Source organism: Bos grunniens, chromosome 2, assembly GCF_055505025.1.
Source record: "Bos grunniens cultivar Pamir isolate PY7600 chromosome 2, Bosgru_T2T1.0, whole genome shotgun sequence".
Lineage (NCBI taxonomy): Eukaryota > Metazoa > Chordata > Mammalia > Artiodactyla > Bovidae > Bos > Bos grunniens.
Window position 1 is genome coordinate 112,191,959 of NC_141166.1, and position 22,590 is coordinate 112,214,548.

Here is a 22,590-nt window from a genome sequence, read left to right on the forward strand (position 1 = left end):
AAAAGCAGCTCTCTATTTCTTACCTGTCATCCTTGTATGTGCTTCAGCTGGTAAGAGCACAGTGACTACAAACCCATGTTGGGACAAATGCAGGCTTTGGATGGCAGAAATAAGAAATAAAGACCTTGTTTGCAGACTAATACAGCTAGTTACCAGCAAGAATGTAAAAAGGGGAAATGAACAAGGAGACAATAAAAAGAAAAACAGCCCCAGTCTGACTGAACAGGCTATGCACTGATTTTCATAATGAGTGAGGCCAAGTCTGCTGTGGTGAGACAAACTCACTCACTTCAGCAGCTGAGATTCACTTACTCACCCCGGTAGAGTCCAAAGAAGCCCTCATAACGCAAGACTTTCTTAAAACAGTCAAAGCTGTTTTTGTACATCAGCTCTCCCACAACAGAGCCGGTGCCACGCTGGTTTTGCATGCGGGTCTTCACCAGATCTATAGGATATACTGCGGTGGCCCCCACAGCTACAAATAAAACAAACAATTTTTAGGCTTAAAAGAGAGCACAATTAAATGGAGAATCTGTAAAGACAACAAATCTCATCTCAGAGGACTAGGAAATAGAACACAGTATCTATTCTCACAAAAGAGACTTTCTATAGTTTTTCTTTCTTTCATACACAGCTGAAGGATCAGAGGCTAGCAACTACTGGGACCCACAAATACAGCTGCTACAGAGAACAACGGTAGCGAATTTTCAAGCTGTCACCAACATTAGTCAACACTCAATTTTCTTTAACATTAAACTATTATATATAACATATTTCTTTATATGTTCCAATACGTGTCCATATATTATACCAGTTACCCCTTAAAATAACTACATATGTACACAGAAGTGGCTATAAATTTACAATTTAGTTTACTACAGCACTTTGGTAAATTGACCTTAGTTACAGCTATTAAGAACCCAGTTTTTGGTTTTTTTTTTAAAGGCCATGCTTCAGACTATCTCAGGCACTAAAAAATTCATAACATGAATTAGAGTATTAAATTTCTCAACTGTTGAAAACCAAAACATGCTTTGCAACTTCTAAAACTGAGACTGAAAAGAAAAAATAATAGTTTCATTAGTTCAGGCTTGTTTTGAAAAATCGTAAGTATTTTAATCACATCTACTAGGTTCTTCTCAACAAAGTAACTTCAGGTTTTACACATATTCTATGGAGAGAATTAAGCCAGAAAAAAAAAAAAAGGCCTGTTAAATTTTGCCCAAGAGCAGAGAAGGGAGGTTCATTTTAGCAAATCACTAACAAGTCTAGATATTCTTCAACCAGCAAAAGATGAAAGGGGGAAAAAAAGGCAAGACGCCAAACACAAGCAGAAAAGCAAAAGTCAATCACTTTAAGAGGTTCTTTTATTTCTTAAGCGTCTGGGATTTGTACCCCAAATCTTGATTTCCCACCTTCCCTGACTCCTAACACCAAAAAACAGTCTTAGTCTCCACGTCTTCATACTGGCTTTACCCATGATAACCAGCGGAATGCACACACAGCCAAGACGTCCACGTGACCCCAGAGGCTTTCGTCCTGAAGACAGACTGGAGCCAGAGGGGCCGTGGCTGTGCTATGACAAGTCCTCTGATCATAGGTAAAAATAAAGAACACTTCAGAAAGCCCTGAACTCGTGACCCTTGCGAACAATGAACTGCACCTTTGCTGATCTGTCCCAGTCTAGTGAGATAATATTACATGAACACAAGCTTGAAACGGCACACAGACATGTCACTCACCTCCAGCAACTGAGCCCAGAGTGAATCTGTAAGCAGACTCGGCAATCTGGAGCCAGATAGGCCTGCCTAAACCATGAGATTGCTGTGGGGGAGAAGAAAATATTAAAAAAAAAAAAAATGGAAAAGCATACAGCAAATGAAAAAAGCTATAATTTGGCTATGTTAATTTAAGATTCTGAAATAGATACTTTTACTATCGACATTTAAAAACCGTATCTGGCCAAATAGATACAGTAGCTTTCCCCCCTCGTTTTCACAAGCCTATTAATGCTTCATTTATCTGCTACTATTGGGGAACACACTATCATTCTATAGAAGTGAATCTTTCAGGTAAATAAATATTTTAGGTATAAAATCTTTACACCTTCTTTGCTTTAATCAACTTAAAATTGAAAAATCTTTCTAAAATGTACAAAAACTATCTTGTTTCCTCAATCAGAGAATACCAATCATAATCTACCATCTCTGGTAGATTAGATGAAGGTCAACATTAGACAGAAGGTCAACATATTCATACGACTATCATACGACCATTCATGCAACCAGGATCTAAGGCAGCTGTTTGTGCTATCTTCCCATGCTTGACAGCTATAACTTCTTTTACCAACAGCGTCCTAGTTTGATTTTGATGCTTCCCTCCCATCTATCAAGGCTGGAGAAATCACATAACTAGAACTATCAGGATTAGACATAAGCAAGGTCAAAGACGTCTTTTTGGGCTAATGTGAAAAACTTTAATAGCCACTATATTTCAAGAGTTCAGAGCCTTTGCCCCCTTACTTCTGGCTCTGAAGCTTAACCAGTGAGGTTATCACTAGATAATTATAGTACTTCTCACCTATGCTACTGACCATCTGCTCTCCTACACCTATGTATTCCTCAATTCTGCCTATGCAAAGAGAACACCTGAAAGACTTGAAGATATCCTTGAGGCCTGGGGCTTGTAAATTTTTAAAAGGTTTCAAATCATCCTGCTGTACAGTTAGGTTCAGAGCCACTGTCCTAGCCATATTTGTAGTTCTAATACAAAATCTGTGTTGAAAATAAAGCAAATGGGGAAATTCTATTATGATTCAGAATGATATTTCATTCGTATCCCACAGCACTAACGACCTGAAATAATCTGTCTACAGTAATTGTCAGTCTTAATATTTTGATTATGAAAAATAGCAGCTACAAATGATAACAGTCTGAATGAAATACTGTTTTATAAGAAAACTTGAAAAATATCAACTTGAACGAGCTTTTAAAACACTAGCATAATAAAAAAGTTTAGATACTCTCACTAGAATAATTTAATGGAAAGGGACTCCATGCCTAAAATCTAAAGGAAAGAAAAAAGTAAGCTAATCTACTTTGATTTGCTTTCATTTGTACAATCTCTTCAAAGTTCAATGAAGCAAGCTAAAAATGACAAAACCAGATATTTATTAACAATTTGGGAAGTAACCTATAGAAAGGTTTTGTGTTCTTGTTTTGTAAATTTTGCACCACAGGAAGCATTTCTTTTAACAAAAGCATCTGATATCTAAATACTAATATTTACTACCTGAATGTGATCTCTGCAGGCAGAGATCTTTAAAACCTCATTATGCTTGCCACAGTGTTGTGGATCAATAAATTCCATAGTAAGAAGGAAAATCAGTAATGTTTGATGAAAAGTCAATATGAAACCCTTGAAAATCTGGCAATTAGTCAAATATCATCACTTCAAATAAAATCACTATTGTATAAATGTCAACTGTCCCAATATACCAAAGTTGTGTGCTTAGTCGCTCAGTCGTGTCTGACTCTTTGTGACCCCATGGACTGTAGCTCACCAGGCTCCTCTGTCCATTGGGATTCTCCAGACAAGAACACTGGAGTGGGTTGCCATGCCCTCCTCCAGGGGCTCTTCCCAACCCAGGAATTGAACCCAGGTCTCCCGCATTGCAGGTGGATTCTTTATCTGAGCCACCAGGGAAACCCATACAATTAGCTGAAAGTATATATCCATTACACCTAAAACGGAATTTGATATATGGAAGAAACCATTATTTAAAAGGTGAGGGCTTCTCTGGTGCTCTAGGGGTTAAGAATCTGCCTGCTAATGCAGGGAACATGGTTCGATACCTGATGGGGAGGATCCCACAGGCCACAGGGCAGCTAAGTTCTTGAGCCACAACTACTGAGCCCTCACACACGCCTAGATTCTGTGCTCTGCAACTAGGGAAAGCCCAACAAAGAGTAGTTCCCTGCTCTCTACAACTGGAGAAAGCCCCAGCACAGCCAAAAATAATCAATAAATAAATCTTAAATAAAATAAAAAGATGAAAAATTGCACACAGGACATAATTATGATTTTGTGGGGGATACATCTTTTCCTAGTAAGTTAGCCCAAGCAACTACATAGCCATCCATTATGCTTGATTTATATGCTGTAATAAGAGTGAGCAATTAATCATTTAATACTGATATTTTATTAGAAATTTTAAAAGGGAAAGAGAACATTTTAACAAAACCTTGTGTATAGTCTAATTTTTATTCATTCAGAGAACAGTTAAAAAAAATATGCCATCCAAAAAGATAATTACTTTTTGTTCCATCTATTACTATAATAATGCTATTAATTTTATTTAGAAATTTGCTGTCCTCCAAAAGATGAAAGCACTTTACCAAGCACTCAGGATTGGTGACCAAATATAGCTCTCAAGGGGTCCAATGTTTTTCTTTCTTTTTTTTTCATGGGAATAAAATTGCTTTACAATGTTGTGGTAGTTTCCAGTGTTTTTCAATCTTCTGGAAATAAATTCCCCTGTGAGACCATCAGAAGGGTGCTTGCTCTCAGCTATTTCTACCCACAGTTGACACCACACTGTACTAATTTGTCAGTCAGTCCACTATACATACACAGGTAAGATGGCCACACTGTGGACAGGACAGGTGACTTGCCAAAGGTCTTACTGTGAAATGGGGAGTAAGCAGAGTGATGGCCTGTGTCACCCCACTGTCTTCTCCATCACCCTTTAAGTCAACAGTCTTCAACAACTGTTTCTGACTGAACACTCCTGCCAGGTACTATATGATTTCATTTATAAGTTATATGTATGTTTCACTGTACTGATTATATGCATAAAAATCTAAATAATACATTATTAAATTACATACAATATATATTCTAAACATACAAAATAGAAATAATACAAGAATGAGAGTGAAAAAGTTGGCTTAGAGCTCAACATTCAGAAAACTAAAATCATGGCATCTGGTCCCATCATTTCATGGCAAATAGATGGTTAAGCAGTGGAATCAGTGGCTGACTTTATTTTTTTCGGCTCCAAAATCACTGCAGATGGTGATTGCAGCCATGAAATTTTTTAAAAGACACTTACTTCTTGGTAGGAAAGTTATGACCAACCTAGACAGCATATTGAAAAGCAGAGACATTACTGTGCCAACAAAGGCCCATCTAGTCAAGGCTATGGTTTTTCCAGTGGTCATGTATGGATGTGAGAGTTGGACTGTGAAGAAAGCTGAGCGTAGAAGAATCGATGCTTTTGAACTGTGGTGCTGGAGAAGACTCTTGAGAATCCCTTAGACTGCAAGGAGATCCAACCAGTCCATCCTAAAGGAGATCAGTCCTGGGTGTTCATTGGAAGGACTGATGTTGAAGCTGAAACTCCAATACTTTGGCCCCCTGATGCAAAGAGCTGACTCATTTGAAAAGACCCTGATGCTGGGAAAGATTGAGGGCAGGAGGAGAAGGGGATGACAGAGGATGAGATGGTTGGATGGCATCACTGACTCAATGGACATGAGTTTGGGTAGACTCCAGGAGTTGGTAATAGACAGGGAGGCTGGCGTGCTGTGGTTCATGGAGTCGCAAAGAGTCAGACATGACTGAGCAACTGAACTGAACTGAACCAAAATAATTTAAATTTTATTTTGCACTTATTAATGCAAAATCCTTCTTGGTGTCACTGTAAAGTATTATATTAACTGAAAATACTTCAGTCAGTTTTTCAAATATTGATTGAATACAATGAGGCTAACTAGTTAATTCTGATATGCTGTTTCAAGGACAATTCATTTGAAAACAAATATAATCTGTGTATCTTTGAGGCAAAAATGATGTTCAACATCAAATATTTTATTTATTTATTTTTTTTGAAGAACATTAACTATTTTAAAGAAATTAAAGTTATGGCGTTTTGGCTTAGATTTTAAAATCTTTCATAACCACTATAGCTGTTATACTATCTCTATAGCACATATGCTTTTAATCTCTAATCACACACACATGAAACTTTCTGAAATTAGAGTTTCTCAATCACAAAACTGGGTGAAAATAAATCTCATTCTCATAGAATATGAATTATTTCCAATCATGACTCCTTTCAAAAGAATATGTTGAATTTAAAACTCACTGACTAAAACAGCTATGACCCCAAATAAGAATCAAGTATTGGGGAGGGGCAAGATAGGGGTGTGGGCCAAATTTGGTATCCTGATAAGTGGAACCTAAAATATGACAAAAAGGAACTATCTGTGAAACAGACACACAGATATAGAGAACAGAACTGTGGTTGCCAGGTGGGCGGGGGAGGGAAGAATTGGGAGTTTGGGATTAGCAGATGCAAACTATCACATATAGGACGGATAAACAAGAAGGTCTTCCTGTATAGCGGAGGGAATTATATTCAATATCTTGAACCATAACAGAAGACTATGAAAAACAGTGAGTGTATAATTGAGTCGCTTTGCTGTACAGTAGAAATTAAACAGAACATTATAAATCAACTATACAATAAAATTTTTTAAAAAACTAAAACTAAAGGGGGAGTATGTGATTAAGAGACAAACTACTATGTATAAAACAAAGAAGTAAAAAGGATACAGTCATTATTTTGTAATAACTTTAAATGGAGTATAATCTATAAAAATACTGAACCACTGTTACATACCTGAAATTAACGTAATGTTGTAAGTCAACTATACCTCAATTAAACAAAGAATCAAGTAACCACTAATTCCCTTATTCATATAAAAGGTTTCTCCTGTGCTCAATCATATATTTTCTTTATATACTCGTCCTTTAAAGAACGTTTTTAAGCCCTACAAAATCCTATGAACACTGTAGGGATTATACTGTGATTTAATCCTTAACTAAAAACATCTTTAACTCTAAATACCCAAATGCCTTTTGAAAGAAATGTCATCTCCACCCTTATTAAATAGCATTTATTTTTTTAAAAGCATACAATATACGGCTACTAAGGGTTTTTTTGTTTCTTTTTTTTAGACTTAGCTATCACTTATGGTTCACTTATATTCAGGTATGTAAATTAATGTAATTAATGCTATGGATTTCACTTCATGAATATTCATAAGTACAATGCTACTATAGCTGTCATCTCTATTAATGACTGTATACTGAATTTTTTAGCATTTAGGCTGAAAGAAAATCTCAGCACTAAGAAGATCACCCACCGTGAACAAATGGGCCAAAGGAAAGAGGCACTCTTTTCCTTAAGGTTATGATTATGATCATGAAGGTGATATTTAACAAGATTAATTAAGTGTTTTTCAAAGCACAATAAGAGCTGAGAACCTTAAACGGTTTTTAACCTGCTCTCTAAGCTATGTGGATGATAGGAAATGAGGAAATGGTTCAAGATCTCATTTGCAGAAGAGACAGTTCTTTTACTTTGTTGTTAACCATAACTCATCCTATAAATGAGAATTAGATAAGGCAAGATCATGTCAGTTAACAAGTCAAGCACCCTGCCCAAACCAAGCTACTTCACATAGTATGCCAACCCAATAAAAAGAAGTGCCTCTTCCAAATGGTACACTATTGATGAACAGAAAAAAAAAAAAAGGAAAGGCTAAAGTTTTTTATACTGAGCATGGGTTGGGGCGGGAGGGGAAGACTAGACTTTATACCAACTAAAATGCATGACTGTAATGGCAAAATGTGCTGTGTGAAATCACTTCAGTCCTTTCTCTTTGCGATCCTATGGACTATATTATGCCTGCCAGGCTCCTCTGTCCATGGGATCCTCCAGGCAAGAATACTGGTGTGTGTTGCCATGCCCTCCTCCAGGGGATCTCTCCAACCCAGGGATCAAACCCACATTTCTTATGTCTCTTGCATTGACAGGAGGGTTCTTTCCCACTAGGGCAACCTGGGAAGCCCCCTAAAAGGTTAGGGGAGATAAAACAAAATTCTTTTGTCTGCAAATCACATCTACAAATTTAACACACATGAATTTGAGCTCACAAAACAAGACTATAATCCAAAGTTGTGACAGCCTATGAGATGGAAGAAAAAAAAATTATATACATACATATACACACCCACATCTATATACACGTGGTGGTATAATCACCAAGTTGTGTCTGACTCTTGCAATCCCATGGACTGTAACCTGCCAGACTCCTCTCTCCATGGGATTTCCCAGTCAAGAATACTAGAATGGGTCGCCATTTCCTTCTCTCGGGGATCTTTCCCACTCAGGGATTGAACCACTGTCTCCAACCCACCGGAGAGGGCAATGGCACCCCACTCCAGTACTCTTGCCTGGAAAATCCCATTGATGGAGAAGTCTGGTGGGCTGCAGTCCATGGGGTCGCTAAGAGTCGGACACAACTGAGCGACTTCCCTTTCACTCTTCATTTTCATGCATTGGAGAAGGAGATGGCAACCCACTCCAGTGTTCTTGCCTGGAGAATCCCAGGGACAGCAGAGCCTGGTGGGCTGCCGTCTCTGGGGTCGCACAGAGTCGGACACGACTGAAGCGACTTAGGGGCAGCAGCAGCAGCAGCAGCAGCTCCAACCCACGTCTCTTGCGTTGTAGGCAGATTTTTCACCACTGAGCCAGCAGGGAAGACCATATTTGCATATATATATTTCTCCCTAATGCTTAACAATATATACTTCTTTCTGACTAAGAAGTGAGGTTAAATTGTGTTAAAAACTGTAATAAGTCTTTAATTCTAACACTTTAAATGAGGTAAATAGTTAATAAATAGACAAATCTAGTATAGAAAATCAATCTCCTTTTCTGAGAACAGACTTGAATTTATGGTAAAATTATCACAGTTGATAGGTGATAAATTAAAAAAAAAAGAGGAATCAATAACTGGATTATAATGTTTCTATTTACACAGCAGCTATCCAAAGTTTTAAAGAAGGTCTATTAGAATGAAAAATACACAAACTCCTATGTCTAAGAAATGCTATACATGAAACAGAGGGAGAAATCATTCTAATAATGTTCTGACAGAACCCAAGCCATCTTGTATTCCAAAAGTTTCTTGTGCGAGTGGGCTGCAGCTTAAATATAACTTCCCATAGAAACAAAACTTTTAAAAAGTATGTATATTCCCAAGCAGGTCCATCATAGATAAAATTTACCCCATATAGTTGAAAAAGAAATTATGTGATATACAGTAAAGAAAAAATAAAGAAGCTGTCTACATATTCTCATATTGGTCTTTAATCTCTAAAGCGCTTCATGGTCCAAAAACGTCACATTCTCTTCTCTCTGCAACCCACCTTCTTTTATTTAACTCATTTTAATCAAATGAAAATTTCCATTTTTCTCATTGGTTATCTCTATTCCTCCACCTCCTAAACAACACTTGCCATGGTCAGATGTAATTCTGGCCAATCTGGACAGTATAAAATGGCATTTAATTGTAGTTTTACTATGTATTTTTTTCTGTTTACTAATGATACAGAATTTTCTTTCCCCCCTTTCTTTCTTCCCTGCCTCCTTCCTTCCCCCATTTGGATATCTTCTTTCTCTTCTGTGTAGCCTGTCTTCTCATCCTTTTGGTGATATGTTTTATGAACAAAGGTTCTTAAATTTAATGAAGTTCAATTTTTTTTTTAATGATAAGTATTTTATGCCCTGTTTGTAAAAATCTGTTTATCTTTTGATTATGAATATAATCTCCTATGTTATCTTCTCTAAGCTTTTATCTTTCAAGTTTAGAACACCCCAGGTGGAATAGATTTTGGGGTATGGTGTGGGGTGGGAATTTTTTTTGTATATTATATCCATCAATAAAAATTATTAAAAAAAATACAATACAGAATTTCAGCCAGCACAAAACTTTAAAAAGTGAAACATTTCAGGCAATAAAGGAGAAGACACAAGATATAATTCTTCCTCACTTGCCATTCTTCTAAGGAAAGTAGATGAGGGTGAACGAAGGAGTTGTGTCATATCTGTATTTGAGTTCAACTTGGAGTTGGCTCAGATAGCCTTCTCATATTTAACAACTACCACCACAACAATAATGGCAGTTAACATGTACTGCATACTTAGTAGGTATAAGCACATGACCTCATGTAATTCTCACAATAATCCTGTGAGATGGATACTATGCTCTCTACTTAATAAATGATGAAACTGAGACAGGAAAGATGTTACCTAATCAGCGCCCAAGTTCTTAAACTCTGTCTCTCTCATAACTTTTATTTCTGAGCTTGGAGATCCTCCATCACGCACATGTGTTTTCATAACTTTCACAGGCTGAGATCACACAACATGCCATTCTTCCTGTTTTTTGTCTAGGTTTCAAGAAAACTCCTATATGGAAATACTCTACATACAAAATTCTAAATAATTATGTACTTCTAGTTTGATAACATAGGAAAAGAGAATCAAAAGTGTCTTCTGGAAGTAACATGGACATAGTCATGGTTAGCACTACTGTGATTTCGCGGTCTAGAGAAGTTTTAAAAACAAGTCACTAAAATTTCAGTCTATATGGCTACCTTAGAATGCTTCATAGTAATAAGTTTAAAATAATTTTACTAAGAAAAGCTTTTTCTAGATTGAAAACTGCAGGAAGTTTATTACTTTGTTTGCTGTAAGAACTTAGGCATATTTTTATATTATTCTACTGAGGTCCTAGCCTATATTCCTCATAAAGCTTTTAATGTTACAAGGAAAAACAGAGATACATTAAAATTTTTGAAAAAGAAAAAAATCCATTGCTTCACATAATTTTTACAGGATGCAGGAACTTGAAGGATTCTTAGATCTGCAGGTACTCATTTTACTAAAGGAGAAACCGAGGACCATAGAAACTTACACCAGATAGCAAAGACAGTAAAGATCAGATTTTACAATGGCTGTAACTAGGGATATTAATTTGAATCCCTCTTAAATAATATTCATATATGTGTTTCCATGAAATTCTAAAATTATTTATGACTTGAGTTTTTTCCATGTGTTGTTTTTACAATGATTTATTTACAAGAAAAAAACAGATTTTAAATCTTCATTTTTATTTCTTTATTCCAAACTCTCAGCAATGTGTGTGTGTGTTCAATTGTTCACTCATGTCCAACTCTCTGCAAGCCCACAGACTGTAGCCTTCTAGTTCCTTTGTCCATGGAATTTTCCAGGCGAGAATACTGGAATGGGGTACCATTTCTTCCTCCAGGGGATCTTTCCGACCCAAGGACCAAACCCGCATCTCTTAACGTCTCCTGCATCGGCAGGTGGAGTCTTCACCTGTGCCACCTGGGAAGCCCAACCCCTCAGCAGTAAGACCACCCTATCTGATATGTGACAGAAAAATCAACAACACAGGCTCTGAGCGTCCTCCTTTGGGACCAATGTAAGTACACCCAGGATGTCTACCTGTTCTCTGGAGACTGCAGGTCCCCATGCCCTTCACCAGTGAGGGAAAAGGAAGAGAAGGCACACCACCACCACACTGGATGCCAATCAGAAACACAGCAAGAGAGAATGGTGGTTTCTATCACTGCCCATTTTCTAAGTAACTGACAAGAGCTTTGAGCATCAGCGCTGCCACTGCAGGCAGGCAAATCTAATCTGTCTTCAAGAAAATTTCCAACAGTAGTAGAATTACAACACCTTCCTAAGGAATCAGAACTATGAGCAATGCAGACTTAGGGCGCCAAAGATTACAAAAGCCACCTTCATTGATGGCCTCCAGCAAAATAGCTAGGGGCAAGAAAGGCCAGTAAAAGAAGAAGAGCACCAGAAAGGTTGAAAAAGGAGGAAATGGGTTAGGGTTTTTAATTCATTACACTGTTTTTAATAAGCTAAATGAGATATTCCCCAGTTAACAATTATTAAGGACACCCCCCAAGGAAAGCTTTATTCATAGACATATAACAGTAAAAAAAAAAACTCCTTTTGAAATGAAATTTTTCGAACTTTATTGTGTACTATAAAATATAAAATTATATTCAATAAGAGCTCTTTAAATATTTTAACACATCTCCAAATTTTAAATAATTTTATTAAATTTTACTATAAATCAATGAATTGGAATAAATCCACCTATTTTTTTTTAAAGGATCTGAGAACTTATAACAAAAATAAACTTTGAAGGCAGCAAATAAGAGCTTTTTACTACTAAAGGGGCTAAATCTCAGTGGGTTACTGATATATTTTAATTTACAGGAAGCTTTACTATACCCCAGGCAAAGTATTAACATAAAATGTAGATATAAAAGCAATTAGTTTCCATTTTCAATTTACTTACCTGACTATAGCACTATTATAAAAACTTTTAACTAAAATCCTATTTTGTAAATTTCTTAGCAACTTTAAATTAGATCTTATAATACCTATGAAGTTCCTGATTATTACACAGAGTAAAACTGAACATTCTATTTTGTTTCCGAGGCAGAATCATCATTCCATGGAGCTCAAACAGAAGAAAGTTTTGCTACTGAAACTTCCCACAGTGAACCACACTCAGATACCTTGATGTTTTGCTAGCACATCTAGCTACTCATCAATGTGGTAGCAGCAAAATAGACGCAGCCTTTTCCATGGTATGCCAATGTAGCTTCTCTCTCTCTCTCTCCCCTCCTCTCTCATCTCCTGTCTTCTTCCCCTCCAGCCCCCGTCTCCCTTCACCCTCCCCACATCTCCTAGCCTCATAGTGTATCACAGTCTTCTAAAGAATCATGAGGGAACAGGTCTCATGTCTGTTAGACAAGGACTAGCCCTCCTATAACCTTCATCCCCAGCCCCAAAACTATATGACCACCACTGCAACTGAGGCTTCTTCCAAATGCCTCAGAAATAGGGTTTCAGTTTAAAACAAGATTTTTAAAAAATCTGCTCAATTCCACTCTTCAAGGTAATATCATGGAGTTTAGTTTCCTAACAGAGTATTTTTCAAACCAGAAATAAGGCTGCAATAACTTTATAGGACTCAGAACTTACTGTTTTTATCACTCTTAACATAAACAAAAAACTAATATTATCAAAAATGTAATAATAATCAAGGTTTTCTTTCTGGTTCATTATTTACATAGTTTTCCTGTGTTATTGTTGTAATCTATAAGACACTATAGTGAAAGATTCTCAGTCAAAGATTCATTTCAGTAGAGGAATGTCTTGTATTTTAGAGTCTTCCCTGGTGGCTCAGACGGTAAAGCATCTGTCTACAATGCGGGAGACCCAGGTTCGATCCCTGGGTTGGGAAGATCCCCTGGAGAAGGAAATGGCAATCCACTCCAGTACTATTGCCTGGAAAATCCCATGAACAGAGGAGCCTGGTAGGCTACAGACCATGGGGTCACAAAGAGTTGGACACACAAAGAGTGTTATTGTTGTAATCTATAAGACACTATAGTGAAAGATTCTCAAAGACTGATTTCAGTAGAGGAATGTCTTGTATTTTAAAAACCCTATAAATACCAGTTTGATAATACAAACTGAACTTCACACTAATCTTTAAATATCACTAGACAAATGAACGGAAAAGACTGCTACTCTAGGGGAGGGAAGCTAAGCCCATATGTGTCTACACTCTCATTTTCCTTATCTTAAAAAGCTAAAAGAAGGAAAAAAACAAACAAAAAACACAAACATAAATCTACCTGCCCCATAAGAATACTCTATAAGGGTGGGGGTAACAGTTTTATAAACGTAATCTTTGTGCTAAGTAAAGTCTTTCTGTAAATCATGTTTTCATTTCCATAGGTTCAGAAAGTTCAGGCTGTCATGTCCATACTACTTTAGCATTTTTGAAGATGATTCTGTTTATGAGATGCCTCCTACCTGTCTCTGAAGTTCTGCCAGGTTGTAAGGTAAGGCTCCTTCAGCCAGTGGGGCTATTCTCTCAATATCTGCCAAAGTCAAGCGCCTTCAGGCAAAAATATGGGAAAGAAAGAACTGTTAGACACCAACAGACGATACCTCATACTAAGATCACCTTTCTTCAGAAAGAAAAGGGTAAAAAAGAACTATGGTTTAAAAGTAGTATTTCCCTATTCACACAGATAATTTTAGTAAGAGGGGAAAAAAAAAAAAACTTCAGACCTTGCTTGCCACACAAAAAGCAAAAGACTCTAAAGAAATAATAGAGAGTACACAAATTAATTACTCTAAAAATAGATTAAAAAAACTAAAGAAATAATTCTTCTCAGAAGCAAAGTATAAACACTGACTGTTCAGTTCGTACACATTGAATATATTTCTTTAGCATACATCTTTAATGCTTAAGTGCAAAGTATCTTGAGAAGGATAAACACAAAAGTGATAGATACTGGTTGCCTTTAAGGGTAGAAGGGAGAAGGGGTGGGAGATGTTTTTACAGCGGGCTCTTTAAAACTCTGAGTTTTGAACTGAGTGAATGAACTACTGTTTTAAAATAAGTGTATTCCATGATCCAGGTAGTAGGTCACTTCAGATCCAGTTTTGAGAAGCACTCTTTGCAAGCTTTTATTATCATAAAGGATGTTCAATACCTTTATTACAAATGTAAATTCTAGATGGATGAGGTACAGGCCTGATATTTCATGTCAGTCATCAAAGACTGGCTGGTTTATCCAGTATCAACTCCAGCTTGACAATTTATTATGTAACATGAAGGCAATAAATTATCTATGGTACACTCAACTTCTACTAGTCTTCAGTTCTAGGGTTAAAACCTATTTTTCAGATATGCCTACACTTACATAACTGCTAAAGCTGACTAAGAAAATCTGATCACTTAGTAGATCCTGAGTCCCCTCTCCCGAGGTCCTACTGGATGCCCATGGACAAAGCTTTTTCATCTGGATTTGTGTAAGACTTAACAAATTAAATACTGGGTTTTTTCAATCTATAAAAGAGACATAAAACATCTAAGCTTAATTATGCTGATAACCATGACAATAATGTCACAGGCATATTTCAAGAAAATGATACCCTCCAACACAAAATGGTATATACTGTTTAGGAAAATGCCCACTCACAATGAGTCAAAAAAAGGTTATAAGATTCCTGAACATGTACTTCAATTTATTTTATAAATTTAGGCAAATATCCACAAATCTCTAAAAATTTCTAACCACCTCTACAGAGTCCAGATTAAATCAATTTTTCTGTCCCTCACTTACTTCTCGTTTCCCTCTCCCCCTCCTCTATCATTCTTCCTTCCCCCTTTCCCTCTCACACTCTTCAACAGCCTTTACTCCCTTCGTTACCTCTCTGTTTCTTCCCTTCCTTTCTCTTCCCTCCCCTTCTTGCTTTCCCTTTCCCTTTGTCCGTTTACCCCTGCCTTTAGTCTGTCTTCACCTATCTCGTCCTCCTCCCGTTTCTCATATCTGCCCGTGTCTTTTTCTTGAAACTTATATACTGAGCAAACTATTGATTAAATGAACTAAAAGAACACCACTGCTTCACATTAAAGTAACTGTCCTAAAAAGTATCATGAGGAATTACTGGAATAGTTACCCTGTAGCATTATATAAGTCTGAAAGCTGGTACAGGATGTCAATTTCTAGTGGGGTGACTTGTCCATAGCGTATGGCACTCTGGGCAAATTCCTCTGGAAGAAAAAGAAAATGCTTTAAAATCTTCAAAGACTCTTAACATATAACAAACTTCTACCTTAACTATTATCTGAAAGCTAAAAGCATTTTAGTATTATTTTAAAAGTCTAAAACTGAATTTCAGTATCTAAGTTCAGCTACATAGAAATAACTACAAAAATATGAAAACTGGCAAAAGATAAAATGTTAAGATGATAAAACAGTAAAAGCAGGTAAAGTAATTTCAGAGGTAAAACAATCGCTTTAGGTTCCTCTAACCTCATCTTGTTTATTTGCTTTGGTCTCCAGAGCTACAAGATGAAAGAACTGGCTCTTCTCCAGTCACTTAAAACATCCCACTACAATTCAGCAAAAGGAGTAGCCCTGCCCATCTTTCTGTGGCCACTCCTTCCTCATACAAAGAAGCCGTTGCCACTGACCTGTTTGACAGACTGGGCCACGGTTCTTAAAACTGTCAAAGCCACTTTTCCACTCCTGACCTTGGCATCCCATTAAATCCAACTGGATTTTTGGAGACCATGATGGTCCAAGTGAAATATACACACTTTCTAGATGTGGCTTCACAGTAGTAAACCTAGATCAACCTCACACCCTAGATAAAGAAAAGTGAAAATGCTGAGATTCGCATCAATATGTATTTTAAAAATCTTACCCTTTGTGACTTCAACATCTTTCCTTGTGCCAGCTAGAGTGCTATATATCTTACGAACAAGCTCCATGTTATTCAGTAAGGAGTTAAATGCATTGAAGTATGAGAAGCTAACCTGGTGTGAGATACTTCCTCCGGCTGCCTAGGAAATGACAACACAGAAAGTTAAACAAACAAAAACAAAAGCACATTTATGGACACTGAACTTTCTCAAAGAAGAACCAAAGGAATCTTCATTACTAAAATGATAAACAACCAGTCCATAAACACAAGGTCGGTATCATGCTGAAACGCTCAGTGCATTTCAAGCCCTCAGGAAAGTCTATGTAATTTAGGTGTTAAGGAAGAAAGCAACATCTGGAAGTTGGACTTCATGGTTCATCTACCTATAAGGTCAAAAACAACAAATATAATTATCACAGATCAAAACCAATGATTATTTAAACAGGATTTTCAAGACCTTCAACTATGAAACTCCTGCTATTTCTGGATAATCCAAACCTCAACAGACAATAATAAGAAACATTTTTTAAACTTGTTGTTTTTTTCCACACCCATATACAAAAACCAGTGGTAACTTTAAATTTTAAGACTATTTCACTTTATCAACTTTACTAACCTTTTCTTTTTTAAGCTTCTTGTTATAATTAACATATAGAATGCTCTGTGCTGAGCGCTGAATCTCTGTGACAAAATGTAAAACTACCAAAAAACTCCAAAAAGATGTAGAGAAAATCTAGGGAGGATTTACTTGCTATAAATATGTCTTTAGTGGAACAGTGCTAAAGAGGCTCTCTCATGCCTAGGGAAGAAGGGGGACAGTACAGCCTACCCTACTCTGCAGGGTAGGGGTAACTTCTCCCTCTATCCAACAGTTAGACATAAACTCAAAAGAGAATATTTTTCGTAGCTTGCAAACATTTAATTTCTAAGCCAAGAGTCAGAGGAATCCAGATGATTAAAAACATTCTCTATTAAAAACTCAAATACTTAGGGAAATGACAGTGTGACAACCTTAATCATAAAGATCTATATTAAGGACAGTATAGGTAATGATGGGCATATGTTCCCACCCTCATCCCTCACACACGAGCCTTAGCCCAAATATATGTGATATTTGTATTAGCCTGAATTTGGATACCAGTGATCCAAAAAGCCAGATTCAAATTATTTAACACATGCCTCCAGAAACTGAGATGGCATTTGGTAAACAGGCTATAAAGGTCTATCTAACCCAACTGGAAAAGATTAAACAGGCTCCCTCACCCCAAGGTACTGAGCTCTTCTCTCTAGGATTTTCTTTTCTTCTCTCCTCCCTCTCTCCCTTACTTTCTTTTCTTCCTTCTTTCATTTTTTTGGCTAGGGTACGAGGTGAGGGTAGGGGAGTGGGAGATGGGTGTCAAGGAGGTGAAATGTATAGGAGAAAGTGACATGCTCCATGTTCAAATTCACTGAAGAAAAAGAACAGAAGTTGATCTTTCTACCCTGGTCCAAATCAGGGATAATGATCTTCAGCTGAGACAACAAAAGCACTCATTGGCTTCCCTCCATTTAAAACAAGCAGCAATCAAAAACTTACACATAAGTACAATACAGGAACAAGAAAACCGGTGAGGACAGTTTCACCATTCTTTGTGAGGAAGTGGATGACATCAGTTTGCTATTGGCCCAGATGCTTACTTTACAGAGTTTAGCAGTTTAAAGAACAAAAAACTGTCTGGTCCATGCAGACTGAGTGCACAGGTGAAGGGGCAGAGAGAGGAGTGAGCCACAGAGGCTGATGCCCACATATTTCCTCCGTACCTTCTGCCACAGCCATGGTTATTAAAACAGTGTGGAGGCCAGTGATGATCCCTCTAGCAAACAGCACCCTGCAGGCAACAAAGGAAGGAGCCATCCTTATAGCAAGGCTTTGGGAGCCTGGTGGGATGGAAAGAGGCCAAAGGTGAAGGCAGTAGTGTCTGTGAGAAGTACTGCCCTTGAGAAAAAGTAATTGCACACCCTTGTCTACATACTCCCCTGTTTTCTTTAGGTGGACTCTGTAAATGGAAATAAACAATTTGGAAATATATGAGAGCAAGATTGTGGTGCCGATCTGGGGGAAAACTATTCACTATCACCCCGCCCCCACACACATCTCCCTTACACACATCTGATTACCTCCTACCAACTAAGAGTAAAGTTACAACAGATGAGACGGAGACATGCCGAGGGATGCAATCCAGGACAATGGTTTCAAAGGTCTGAGGAAATAGAAAGTTGAAGTCATTGCTTTTTACTTACTGAAACTAAGTTCTCCTCCACGAAGGGAGTAAGCATGTGAGACCGGATGGTAACCATAATGTCACTGAAATCCAGACCAGAAATCAGGCCACTTTTGCTTTTGTCTTTGAGAGCAAAGGCTTGCCTTGCATGTTCCAATTGTAGTTCCTGGAGGGAGAAGTCAGAAACAGGGCCTCAGGCTGATGGAAGCATACCCCAAATGTGTGTTTTAGAAAAGCAGGGACATCCTTCCTGTACATGCATTTACTTTAAAAATGAATAATACACATCTTTGAATGTACAGCAAAACTCTTCATGTCTTTTCAAAAAGCACATTTTCCTGAAAATATACTTACTACATGTTATTCCTCGGGAAGAAAAGTGAGTCACAGAATGTCAATAAAAAGGGAGGTGGGGAGGGGAAAACCTTTGTTTACCTGAAAAGTTTTCATTACTGAAAACAGAGTTATCTTTTCAGTGCTTTAAGTTTTTGCTTTTAAAATATATAGTAACTCTCCTGCTTGAAGAAGTTCTTGTCATCCCAGAGCACTTTCTAGATTACAGGTGGCTCTCCCTATCGGAGGGTTTCATGTCCTTAGATTCAACCAACCACAGCTCAAATTCTAATATGAAAGTTATGAATAACAAATTGCATAAGCACTGTTCATCTATCACTCTATGTGGCTTTGAGTGATACCCACAAACTGTAGAACAATCCAGAAGATCGTGGAACTTTTCAACTATTGGGCAGCCAAACTTTGTAGTAGGTGATATCAATTAAAATTTTAAAAAAAATTTAAAAAGTGGGCTTCCCTGGTGGTCCAGTGGTTAACAATCCACCTGCCAAAATCAGGGTATGCAGGTTTGATACCTGATCCAGGAAGATCCCACATGCTGTGGGGCAACTAAGCCCGTGTGCCATAACTGCTGAGCCCAGGCCCCCTAGATACCATGCTCTCCAACACGAGAAGCCCCCGCTCGTTGCAACTAGAGAAAGCCCCTGCACAGCCAAAAATTAATTAATTAAGTAATTAAATTTTTTTAAATGCAAGTAATACCCTAAGGACTACTTAAAAGTCAAAATTAGAGCATTTCTTTCCTAGGACATATGACACAATCCAAATAAATTTGTTATCACAACATCATAATAGTGCTATTAGATGCCATTTCACACTATTTGCAACTCTGGAAATAATGAAAGTGAGTTGTTCAGCTGTGTCCAACTCTGTGACCCCATGGACTGTAGTGCTCCAGGTCCTCTGTCCATGGAATTCTCCAGGCAAGAATACTAGAGTGGGTTGCCAGTTCCTTTTCCAGGGTATCTTCCCTTTGGATTTCAGTCTGAGCCAGCAGGGAACCCCTTGGAAACAATATTCCTATCTAAATATATAAATACTATTCACAGAAGATATATTAAACATTGCAATTAGCATTATCATTTATTTATAAAAGCCTACAAATCAATGTTGCTTTACCCTTTTCTGACATTTAAAATAGCTTTTGATAGAAGTTTCGCCCTTTTACTAATTATATTTTTCTGTATCTCAACAGTGGTTGAAAGACATTAAAATTGGTTTGACTCGTAATTCATTATACTATACATTTGTTTTATAAAACATACATATAAATATGTCCATAGTTGTATGATATTTAACAATAAAACAAGTTTTTAAGTATTTTCTTAGCAGGTTGATAAGCTAGAAACAAGTTTATCAAATCTACTAAGTCTTTCAATAATCTTAACTTTTAAAAAATTTAATAATATCATCACACATATTTGGATTTTCTTGAAAATACCAACAGAAGCAGGGAAACTAAAAATCAACTGGTAAAAATATATGAAAGATAGAGTAGAAAATAAACAACCAGCATGGTTTAACAAGGACTTCCAGGTGGCACTAGTGGTAAAAAAAACCCACCAGCCAATCCTGAAGACTTAGAGATGCGGGTTCGACCCCTGGGTCAGGACGATCCCCTGAAGCAGGAAATGGCAACCCACTACAGTATTCTTGCCTGGAAAATTCCATGGACAGAGGAGCCAGGCGGGTTATAGTCCATGGGGCCACAGTCAGGCACAACTGAGCGACTAAGCACACACATGATTTGACAAAGTAGTTTTCTTTCCCACCCCTCTACTTTTTAAATTCCAACTTATTAAAGTATAATTGACAAATAAAAGTGTAGTATATTTAAAATACGTACAAAGTTATGATTTGATATATGTATACATTGTGCAAGGACTCCCACCATTGAGTTAACTAACACACCCATCACTTCACATACTTTTTTTTTTTGACGAGAATACTTAAGTTCTACTCTTGGAAAATTTCAATTATACAATACAGTATTTTCATCACCATGTTATACATTAGATCTTCAGATTTTATTCATCTTAAAATTTATGCCCTTTTTCCAGCCTCTTCCTATTTCTCCTACCCCCTCCAATCGTAATCATCATTCTACTCTGTTTCTACATGTACAATGTTTTAAGTGATACCAGGAAGTATTTCGGAGAAGGCAACGGCACCCCACTCCAGTACTCTTGCCTGGAAAACCCTATAGAAGGAGGAGCCTGGTAGGCTGCAGTCCATGGGGTCGCTAGGAGTCGGACACGACTGAGAGACTTCACTTTCACTTTTCACTTTCATGCATTGGAGAAGGAAATGGCAACCCACTCCAGTGTTCTTGCCTGGAGAATCCCAGGGACGGGGGAGCCTGGTGGGCTGCCGTCTATGAGGTCGCACAGAGTCGGACACGACTGAAGCGACCTAGCAGGAGCAGCAGCAGAAGTATTTGTCTTTCTGTGTCTGGCTTATGTCACTTAGTAGAATGCCCTCCAAGTTCAGCCATGCAGTTGCAAATGACAGGATCTCCTTTTCTGTTGTTGTCGAATAGTATTCCATTGCATAAATGTGGAATGAGATGTGTGTGTGTGTGTGTGTGTGTGTGTACACACACGACACATTTTCTTTAACCATTCTTTTGTCAATGGACACTTGTTTCTATACCTTGGCTACTATGATAATGCTGCAATAAACAAGAATATAGATAATCTCTTTGAGATGATGATTTTATTTCCTTTGGATACATACTCAGAAGTAGGATTGCTGGATTACAGTAGCTCTTTTAACTCCTTGAGAAATTCCCGTATTGTTTTCTATGGTGGCTGTACCAGTTTACTTTCCCACCAAGAGTGTACACAGGTTCCCTTTTCTCCACATCCTTGATGATATTTGTCGTGTCTGGTCTTTTTACTAACAGACAACGCAGTAAGTGTGAGGTGATATTTCATTGTGGTTTTGATTCACAATTCCCTGATTAGCAATGCTGAGCAAGTTTTCATCTATCTGTTGGCAATCTGTATGTCTTCTTTGAAAAAATGTTTATTCTGGTCCCTTGTCCATTTTGTAATTGCATTTGAGGGTGTTTGCTTTGCTCTGCTACTGAGCTGAATGAGTTCCTTGTATTTTTTGGATATGAATTCTTTATCAGATATATAGTTTGAAAATATTTACTCCCATTCCATAGCTTTTCATTTTGCTGTTGGTTTTCTTTGCTGTGCAGCTTTTCAGTTTCATGTAGTCCTACATGTTTATTTTTCCTTTTGTTGCCTTTGCTTATGGTGTCAAATCCAAAAAAATCATTGCCAAGATGGATGTCAAGGAGTTTACTCTCCATGTTTTCTTCCAGGGGTTTAAAGTTTCAGGTTTTACATTCAAGTTTTTAATCCATTTTGAGTTGGCTTTTGTGTATGGTTTAAGATAGTCCCGTTTCCCCAACACCATTTATTAAAAAGACTGATGTTGAAGTTGAAACTCCAATACTTTGGCCACCTGATGCGAAGAGCTGACTCATTTGAAAAGACCCTGATGCTAAGAAAGATTGAGGGCAGGAGAAGGGGACAACAGAGGATGAGATGGTTGGATGGCATCACTGACACAATGGACACGGGTTTGGGTGGACTCCGGGAGTTGGTGATGAACAGGGAGGCCGGGGGTGCTGTTGTTCATGGGGTCACAAGAGTCGGACACGACTGAGCGACTGAACTGAACTAAACTCTTTCTCCATATATACACGGCTTTATTTCTGGGCTCTTTATTCTGCTCCATTGATCTATGGGTCTGTTTTAT

General features: G+C 37.6%; 1 protein-coding gene across 3 annotated transcripts in view; it reads right to left on the bottom strand.

Moving 5' to 3' along the window:
* SLC25A12 (solute carrier family 25 member 12) overlaps window positions 1–22,590 on the bottom strand; it is a 98,504-nt gene that overhangs the window by 24,384 nt on the left and 51,530 nt on the right. For all 3 annotated transcript variants that reach the window (XM_086358073.1, XM_086358081.1, XM_086358065.1), the window contains 6 exons: window positions 18,482–18,628; window positions 16,202–16,340; window positions 15,452–15,545; window positions 13,793–13,877; window positions 1,743–1,824; window positions 317–475 (listed from right to left, as the gene is read on the bottom strand). In XM_086358073.1, the coding sequence (XP_086214199.1) occupies window positions 317–475; window positions 1,743–1,824; window positions 13,793–13,877; window positions 15,452–15,545; window positions 16,202–16,340; window positions 18,482–18,628 (706 nt within the window). The remainder of the gene's footprint in view (window positions 1–316; window positions 476–1,742; window positions 1,825–13,792; window positions 13,878–15,451; window positions 15,546–16,201; window positions 16,341–18,481; window positions 18,629–22,590) is intronic.